Source organism: Triticum urartu, unplaced genomic scaffold (assembly GCF_003073215.2).
Source record: "Triticum urartu cultivar G1812 unplaced genomic scaffold, Tu2.1 TuUngrouped_contig_4640, whole genome shotgun sequence".
Lineage (NCBI taxonomy): Eukaryota > Viridiplantae > Streptophyta > Magnoliopsida > Poales > Poaceae > Triticum > Triticum urartu.
The window spans coordinates 3,289-12,230 of record NW_024115245.1 but is presented as its reverse complement, the minus strand read 5'-3'; the positions used below and the strand labels follow the sequence as shown (position 1 = coordinate 12,230).

The 8,942-nt window shown below is 45.4% G+C and overlaps 1 protein-coding gene across 3 annotated transcripts; it reads left to right on the top strand.

The window, feature by feature from the left end:
* The first annotated feature begins 5,568 nt into the window (after window positions 1-5,568).
* On the top strand, window positions 5,569-6,978 carry LOC125528108 (probable non-specific lipid-transfer protein 3). Of its 3 annotated transcripts, none has more exons than XM_048692619.1 (3): window positions 5,569-5,844; window positions 5,996-6,186; window positions 6,641-6,978. In XM_048692619.1, the coding sequence occupies exons 1-3, from the start codon at window positions 5,677-5,679 to the stop codon at window positions 6,648-6,650; spliced, it is 369 nt and encodes a 122-aa protein (XP_048548576.1). In that variant the 5' UTR covers window positions 5,569-5,676; the 3' UTR covers window positions 6,651-6,978. The 3 variants fall into 3 exon arrangements, with proteins under 3 accessions (XP_048548576.1, XP_048548574.1, XP_048548575.1); XM_048692617.1 differs by having other exon boundaries at window positions 5,569-5,904; window positions 6,056-6,186; XM_048692618.1 differs by having other exon boundaries at window positions 5,569-5,936; window positions 6,088-6,186.
* Window positions 6,979-8,942: the final 1,964 nt, after the last annotated feature.

Sequence of the window (8,942 nt, the reverse complement as noted above, 5' to 3'; positions counted from 1 at the left end):
GAGCGGTGGTATTGAGTTCAGGTAAATCTTATGTGTGACACCCAATATGTGAGTTGTTCACTTTCATGCGGGTTAGTGATCAGTGTGTGATGGCGTTGAACTGATACTCTGGAAGTTGGGAGCACATACTAGAGTAAAGAGGAACTTAATTTTGCTCAAGTGTTGACTGTGGTCAAGAAAAGAAGGGACTACAAGTTGCAGGTGGAGTCATATGGGGTCTTTGGAGTAGCAGCGGTGCTCATGGGATAAGCTCAAGTCCAATGTACATGGAAGTTTGACACATGGACGAATCCAAGGTGGTGGAGAATATTCGCCAAGGTGGAGTTTGTTAGAGTTGTGTCGAATATAGTGTACAAGGTAGGTTACAGTTGAATTCTGGGTAGTATTGTGCTTAGATAGGATATGGAGTTGTGTCCTAGTAGAACATTTGTATCCTAGGCCTCTCATATATAGAGAGGGTAGGCACATGAACCTATGCCAACATAATAGCACATGAACGCAGGGGAAGCCGACGGCATGTGCAAGCGTCTAGGGCGACCGGGTGTGGTATTGTAGTGGTGTCATGGGAAGGAGCGTCCATAGTCAGGCCCCGGGATGTAGCCATATCGGTGAACCTCGTTAACAAATCTCGGTGTCGTGCTTGTGTGATTTCTTGGTCCTCATATGATCGACGGTGGCCTCGGATTTATTCTAACAAATAATCATGACCACATGTTTAGTGAGAGTGGTGTTGATAAAATAAAATACGGACATAGAAGCATAATGATCATTATCATAGCAGCAATTCTTCATCATATAATTTCTCATAATCAAGTAACAATTCATTCACAATTTTGAAGTATGAAGCATAAACTTTCTTAAAACAAACAAACTGTGTTCTCAGTCACTGAAATAATTACAATTCATCATATTTTCAAAAAACGTCTATGTATAAGCTTTTTTGAACAAGTCCACATACTCAAATAGTCTTATATGATTTTGCTAACACTCAAAGCATATTTTTCAAAACAAACATTTCTGTCAGACACATAGGAAGATGGAGGTTTATTGTCTTCACCTCCTAATTTATTTACCTCGAGAATAATGTCAACAATAATAACTCATGATTACCTATATCCAACTGGATATATGTGTGTGGATCCTTCCCTAACACATGATGCTTAGCAAGTGAAGAATAATTAAGAATGGAATAGGGATGAACCTTATTGACTCTTGCATAAAAGTATCGCAGAGGGAAGCAGAGGTTGTCATGTATTTTTTCATTTGGGATGTGCAAGCTCTTAATGTAAAGAGACATCATTTTATATATTGCCTCTTGTGATAGCAACATTTATTATGTAGTTTGTCACTTTTATTTCTTTACCATCACAAGTTTGTAACAAAATTATTTTCCTTTACGATAAAAGACCATACATGTTGTATGCGATTATTGTAGTGTTATCTGAAAGTGTTAAACATTGAAAGTATGTTCTTAAATTGTGTTATATATAACTACAACAATAATATTACTGTTAAAATGTAAACAGCTGCCACGCAGCCAAAAACACTACCATGAGTGCTCATCTTCTTTTGGCTTGACAAAGTATAGTGCTCGCGATAGGTACTGACAATAATAGTGGTGGGCAATGCACAGCCATTGAAGCCATGTTATCAGTGGTGGGCGTCCTTGACAATCTTGCATGTCATTGATAGGCTTTTAGGGACCGTCATTGCTAGGCATTCGTGTAGAAGTGAAAGGAGTGATAAACGATGGATGGGGGTGTGGGGTAGTGTCATGCTTCACTTTTTAACAATATATGGGCTGTGAGTTTGAGCATATGAAAAAGAAGAACGACACTGAGAAGAATGCAGAGACGGACGTCGTACCCCCCGTGTCGCCTCCCCGAGCGAGGCAACCGGGGCGGCCCCCCTCTCCCCCCACCTCTTTGAGCTCCTTGTGCCCCTCCCTCTCACCGATGCGGCCGGCGGGCACGGCCTGGCGTTGCTCGCATGATGTCGTTGCGTGGCCGGCGGTGGCGGTCCCATTCCCTTCCCCAACGCAGGCGGCGGCGGTGCGGCTCGGCTGACGACTCTGGGCCCTTTTGGGCCTGATCTGGGTCAGGGCGGGGTGGTTAGGGCTGCGACGGGTTGTCTCTTGCTTGTCCGGCGAGCACCTCATGAGGGGGCGGCAGCTACTGTGTCGTGTTTGTTGCAGCACGTTGGCAGGAGGTTCGCGGTTCCGATTTGGGCCTGCCCGCGCAATTGTCCTAGTGTGCTCCCACTGCTGCGTCCGGTCTGCTACCGCCTGAGCCAGTGGAGGTTGTTCCTTCCCACATGGTCGCAGGAGTACCGACCCCTATCTACGGGTGTTTCGTTCTGGTCCGGTCGGCCTAGCAACGTTTGCTGTGGTGTGACAACGATGGTGTTCTCTTGACTGTGCTGGCGCATGTTGGTGGCCGACGGGTGTGGTGGAGCCGACGGGTGGTCTTGAGCTGTGGGTGCGAGAGGTCGAGAGAAATCACTTTCGGGTCTTGCCGGCACCGACGCGGTGACGTCTGTGGGTGCCGCCATCCTTATTGAAGGGCGTCGTGTGGACCTTTCCCCAACTTCCCTCCGTGTGCGAGGAGAAATCCTAGGATTCGTCCGGGTAGCAGCGTCGTCATTGTTGTCGCAGTCCTTCTTAAAGGTGTTGCTTAGTACGCGGCAATTCAGTGGCATTGAAGCGTGGTGGAAGTCTTCAGTGGGCGCAGCGGTTGCGGGATTCCATCGCTTTCGTGCTTGTGCATGCTCAGTTCTGTGCGTGTGTGTTCGCGTGATGGTGCCTTAGATCGATGCAAGGGTTATCACTTTGAGCATTCATCAGATTGTATTTTTTTTTCTAGGAACAGCGTTGCCTTTTAATATACACATGTTTCTTTCTGCAGCTTCACAAACAATGAGGAAACCTACTGAGATAAATCGCTGGCCTCTGCTATACTGCTGCTACGTGGTGCTGTTGTGAAAAAATGATTTTTATCTGGAACTGAATGTAGATCGATCCATGGAATTTCCGTTCAATATGTCAAATTCGTATAAATACACTACCTGCCTCATCAAACAAGTGTAATTTCAGTTAAAATATTTGAAAATGGACATCTGTAGCAAAAATGGCTATTAAGCGAGTCATTTACAGTTATAACACCACAATCAGCACTTAATCTCAACTTACAGAACAATTAAGGGCTTTTGGGTCATTTTAGCATGATTCTGCATCAGCCGCAGCTGCTACAACACAACTACCAAACGACCGCATCTCAGCTCCAATCATCTAGCTACAGCTAGCAACTACAACCGCTCCTTCTAGCCGGAGCCGTTGCAGCTGCAGCCGAAGAAGTTGCAGCCCAAACAAACACACCCTTAGTTTTCTTATTTCTCTCTTGTCTTTTCTTTTGGAGATGTTTGTGCTGTTTGCTCCAGCGTTGCTCAAACTATTGTATCGAGTCGTTGCTATATTGATATAGGGGGACGAAAGCCTATTTCAAGAATGTAGAGACGTGTCGAATTAACAAACAATTTAAAGCTGCTACTGTAGAGGATTGATGAGGTGACAATCTACTTCACCAGCTAGATAGCTCGGTTGGGATATGCTAACCCGCATGCATAGATCGAAAGCAATATTGCAATGTTTCAGAGATGAGTATTGTTGTGAGACGCAAGCTTCCTAGTTGACAACTACATGGAATTAGTAATAAGGCCAACAAAATCAGGCATGAACAGTTAGGTTGTGGATCTATCAGGCATTAATACTTCGTTTCATACTGTGGAAGTGCCGCTCGGTTACGGAATTGTAGAAAGTTCAGTTGCCGTAGTAGACATTCCGGAGACCACTTTAGATGTCGACTGGACTGTTTGATTCCTACCCTACCCTGTGCGCAGATGCATGGTCTGCCTTTTCTTTGATCTGCTGGAGGTTATTGTCCTTGCTATCTCAGCCTGGGAGCTCTTGGCTACGCAGAGCTGCCGGACTCGGCCCTAGGAAGTCGGTGGCCTGAGCTTCTGCCTTGGTACACGTACAATCACTGCTCTGTCTTGTAGAGTAAATTTTCTCCTCCCCACTCTTACCTTAGATGGGTTCAAGACTTCATAAAATTGGATCCATGAAGGTGGATGTACCCTGACACAATAGTGGTTGTAGTCATCGTAGGTAGTCTATAGATTTAGATGTAATTTTTTTATTTCTAGTGTCCGTTATACTGCTATGATTAAAGAAATAGATTGAAAGTTTTCTCGAAGAAAAAAAGATGACTGTAACCTCAGTCAAACAATGGACTAAACATGACGTGAAGATTGTAGTTATTTTATTTTATTTTGAAAGATCCAGCAATTGCTGCTTTTCATTGACTTAGCAGAGAGCAGATGGAAAACATGGTGTGATCAAGTGATCAAATGGGTGACAGATGCAATAGAGATAGAAAAGAGGCCCTTGTAAGCATTGATCGAGTCCTAGACCAAATCGGAGAGGATATTGGAGTATGGAGATCCGCTGGATGTGTGGCTAACCTGAGGAGTTAGTCACCACGGCGTCGCGTGGTTTTAGGGTTCTTGTTTTTCCCTTGTAATTTCTTTCCAGCGGCTCTGATCTCCTGAACTGTTGAATGTTGTTGTACTGTTCTTCTTCTTTATCTAACAAAGATCGGCCAATGGCCCATCGAGATAGAAAAGGGGCCCTTGCGCCCAAAAACTAGCTATTCAGGGCCTGTTCCGAGCCTCTCTGGGCTTCTCAAACTTCACAAAACCAGCTTTTGGAGCTTGCTTCGACTTGGCGATTCCATTCGTTCGGCAGTGTTCGTAACTTCTCTTCACAATTTGGCTCAGCTGAGAGCCTATTAACTGTTGTGTGCCAGTTTGGGCCGGATGAGAAGCCACGTATTGAAAATGGTAAATATCCAATTTTCTCGGGCCGGATGGAGGCAGCCCACCTTGTATCGTTGTGTGGAGGAGGGCTGGCCACGTGCGCTCGCACAGGATACTAGCGAGGCAAGCATCCCACAGGCGGCTGGGAGTTGTTTCGCAAATCGTCTTTTGTACTTTGCGGCGGCATCCTCTTGTAATTAGTAGGAACTCCTTGCTTCTTCGTTTTCAGCAATTTGCACTACAGGCTTGTACCACTTCGTGAAGCTGACTCCACGGAGCCCAAATGTTCTGTCCGGATCTACGCCTGGAGTTGAAGAAGCATGGAGTGGGAAGAATTCAGAACATGCCCTCAGTCATGGTTACAATTCCATGAGAGCAGCCAAACACTGTGTTGAATATGTGGAGCCATGAGGCAGTTTCAGGGTCAGGGCAGCAACCAAGAAGTTCACACCACCGGTAACTTTCTTCCCACAAAAAACATTTATAAAAAACTGTTATAAAAAACAAAGTAAAAGCAAAGAGACACATGCCAATTGCAAAGAGATCGAGCGTACTTTCTAGCGAGTACATGCACTTGCAGGGTGGATCCACCTTCTCAATTAACTCCACCAGCCAACGACCTGGCAGCGACGGGCATCAATTGCTCAATCAATCCTGCTGCATGTTCACCGTTCCCCTATTTATACCCTCCACGCCACACCCTTTCCTCCACACCATCACACTCCACCAGCTTAACCACACTCATCTGATCACCCATAGCTAGCTAGCTAGCAGCTTAAGGAACTAGCTTGCAGCTACCGATCGATGGCTCGTCTCAACAGCAAGGCTATGGTGGCCGCCGTGGTCCTGGCGGCGGTGGTGCTGATGATGGCCGGCAGGGAGGCCTCGGCGGCGCTGTCGTGCGGGCAGGTGGACTCCAAGCTCGCGCCGTGCGTGGCGTACGTGACGGGGAGGGCGTCCTCGATCAGCAAGGAGTGCTGCTCCGGCGTGCAGGGGCTGAACGGCATGGCCCGCAGCAGCTCGGACCGCAAGATAGCGTGCAGGTGCCTCAAGAGCCTCGCCACCAGCATCAAGTCCATCCACACGGGCGTACGTGACGGGGAGGGCGTCCTCGATCAGCAAGGAGTGCTGCTCCGGCGTGCAGGGGCTGAACGGCATGGCCCGCAGCAGCTCGGACCGCAAGATAGCGTGCAGGTGCCTCAAGAGCCTCGCCACCAGCATCAAGTCCATCAACATGGGCAAGGTCTCCGGCGTGCCCGGCAAGTGCGGCGTCAGTGTGCCCTTCCCCATCAGCATGTCCACCAACTGCGACACGTATGTTTTAACCTTTCGGTCTCCTGATCCAAATGCATGCATTTTTCATCTTCTCGCGCAGCCGTCTAGTCCAGATCTTGTGCATATTTCCATGTGGTGCTACTCCATAACCGTCTGTTTTCACGTTATAAAAAGCAAACGGTTTTTTACACCAGGCCAAACAGTTACTGTAGTTTTAAACTTTTAATCCAGCATCGAAGCTAGTACAGAAGAGAAAAGGTTCTGACAATACAAACAATATGACCCCCCAAAAAAGAGGACAAATACTAAAACAAGTCATGAGCAAACACGTACCTGCATAGTTTTTCTTAAGAGCTATAGGAAGTGAATATATAGTAACAAAACAGTGATATTAAGTTCATATTTTAAGAAACACGGTCGATTGTGTTTTTTTAGCATGTTACATCTGCCGTGATTTTCTCTGACATAATATATATGTCTTATTCTTATGCAGTGTCAACTAGTTCAATATATAACCCTTCCTACGTGCATGCATGGACGCGCTTGTGTGGAGCTTAATGTCTACGTTGATGGAGTGCTCATACGATACTGATGAGCTACTAAAAAAATAAAATAAAGTTGCCTGCGTGTGTTATTTCAGTAGTGTGTCTATGTCTGTACCTTGCACACACACTGTGTGTGCATATATATTTATGCGACATGTATGCACACGTCCGTATGCGTGAGTGAACTGTCAGTTCCTTGCTGTACTCCAGTCTAGCCGAGACGTGTACGTGTGATGTGCCTGACCTACTTGTTCAGGCAATTAATGAATAGTAATTATTTTCCTAATTATTGATGTGTATGTGTGTACCTAGCTATGGCACTATTCAGCAGTATGATGGAGCATTGGACACTATACGGATGTTTTGAGCCAGAAGATGCATGCGTGCAATACGCGCCGTGGCCACTTTTATGTTCCAAATGAACGAGATCTCCACTAGTTTGGACTTTTCTGTGGCATGATTTTGTACTCCACAACACAATATAGTGCTCCAAATTAACTACGGGACGTTTTCCTTCTGATAGAGAAAAACTCAAACAGAAAAACACACAAGAACTTGTTAAACAGAAACACACGCAAGAAACAAAAGAATGAAAACACATGACAAAATTTAAAGCAGAATTGAGAACTCCGAACGTCTGTATAATACTGTGAAGTGTGAGTACAGTCAAAGACATGACACGTCGAATCTGGACTACATATATGACTGGAACAACCTATAAACATATCACAGTCATTCAGAAAATGTAAAAAAAAGTATTCCGGTGTGAACAGTTGTACAAAAAATCATAGTTTTAAATAGCGTGCTATCTCGCGATAAATCATGAGTGGACATGGTATCACGCGAGGTCGCTATCATGCCCGCCCGTTCCCACATGATTTGTGCTATTGTAATACACTCACCAGGTATATGCATTTCTCAGGATGAAGTATTCATACATAGACAATGTATTCCCAGCGTCAATTAGTGACCATGGCCCACCAATCTGACAAGAGGAGTTAATCTCTCATTTATCAGGAGCAGATGTCTACGGCAACCTGCACACTAGTCTGCATTTTGTCCCCAGCCCTTCTCCATCCCGTAGCTCCTCCTCTCGTTCTCGCAGTCTCTTCATGTGCTACTCCTGTATGTCACACATTAGTTTAGCAGCTCTAATCCATATATAGAGCGATGAGGGTGTTCTCTCCCCTGATCTGCTGCCTCGATTGCAATGGCTGGGTATGTTCTCACAGGTCTTGCTATATATAGTACCAGTGAACATAACAAACTGCAAATGCTCTGCCCTCGCGAGCGCTGGAGCTTGATGCCATGGTCACTTTCTTGTTCTATCTTTTCCCAGCTGGCAGGTTGAAGAAGGTTGTACAGTCTAGGAGTATTCCAGTTGCCTGCGTAGCTGCGCTAATTAATCTATCATGCCTAATTTTCAGAACCAGAGACTTGTTTTGTGTTACCTTCCCATGAATAATTTTTTTACCACATGTGTGTATGTTGTTTACATTCATTCTTAGGAGGTATCCCATCATGCGCTAGGTAATGCAACGTCATTATAATGAACGCATAACTCTGATGAACTAATACGGCAGTACACCAGAATTATACACACGCAAAATGAACTTGGACAAAACAAACTAAAACCAAAACCAAAACGGCAGGGCCACACTTGTTAAATGTCATTCAAGGCGTAAGTATTGAATACACACACACCTTTAAACCCTGTTGACCAGCGTTTTAAATGGTCTTGTTAGATTAACATGGCAGAACAGCGAGGACCGTATTTTGCATGGTTATGCATGTGTATCCAGCTCCATTTAAGATGGCTAGCCACTGACACATGTACATGTATTTGCCGAATTGACCTGACGTATCATTCGTGTATTCATTCAACCACTATATTAATTGCTAATCTCATAGCATGGATGAACTGCCCAGATTACGTCCTCGCTTGGCACCATGTCCTAAAAATCCGCGTCCGCTATCTCGGTGCTATAACATTTGCAAGGCGCCAAGCTAATGCCATTTAGAAGAATTTAGCATGTTATATATTTTTCACAAATATGCTGAGTTTTAACCGAAAAAGGCTTTCGCCCCGCTTTATAGATAAAGCAAACCACCAGAGCCATACAGTACCACAAGGTTAACCCACACACACACAGAGTAGCACAACACGAAGTACAAAGGGGTTCTGCTGAGGGCACAGCTCAACAAGCCCTAAAAATAAACAAAAGGGGGGGGGGGTTACAACCGCAGCGC

Coding starts and splice junctions, on each gene's coding strand:
- LOC125528108 (XM_048692619.1), top strand. CDS start 5,677: ATGGCTCGTCTCAACAGCAAGGCTATGGTGGCCGCCGTGGTCCTGGCG. Junction 5,845..5,995: donor GGGCGTCCTCGATCAGCAAG/GAGTGCTGCTCC, acceptor TCGATCAGCAAG/GAGTGCTGCTCCGGCGTGCA.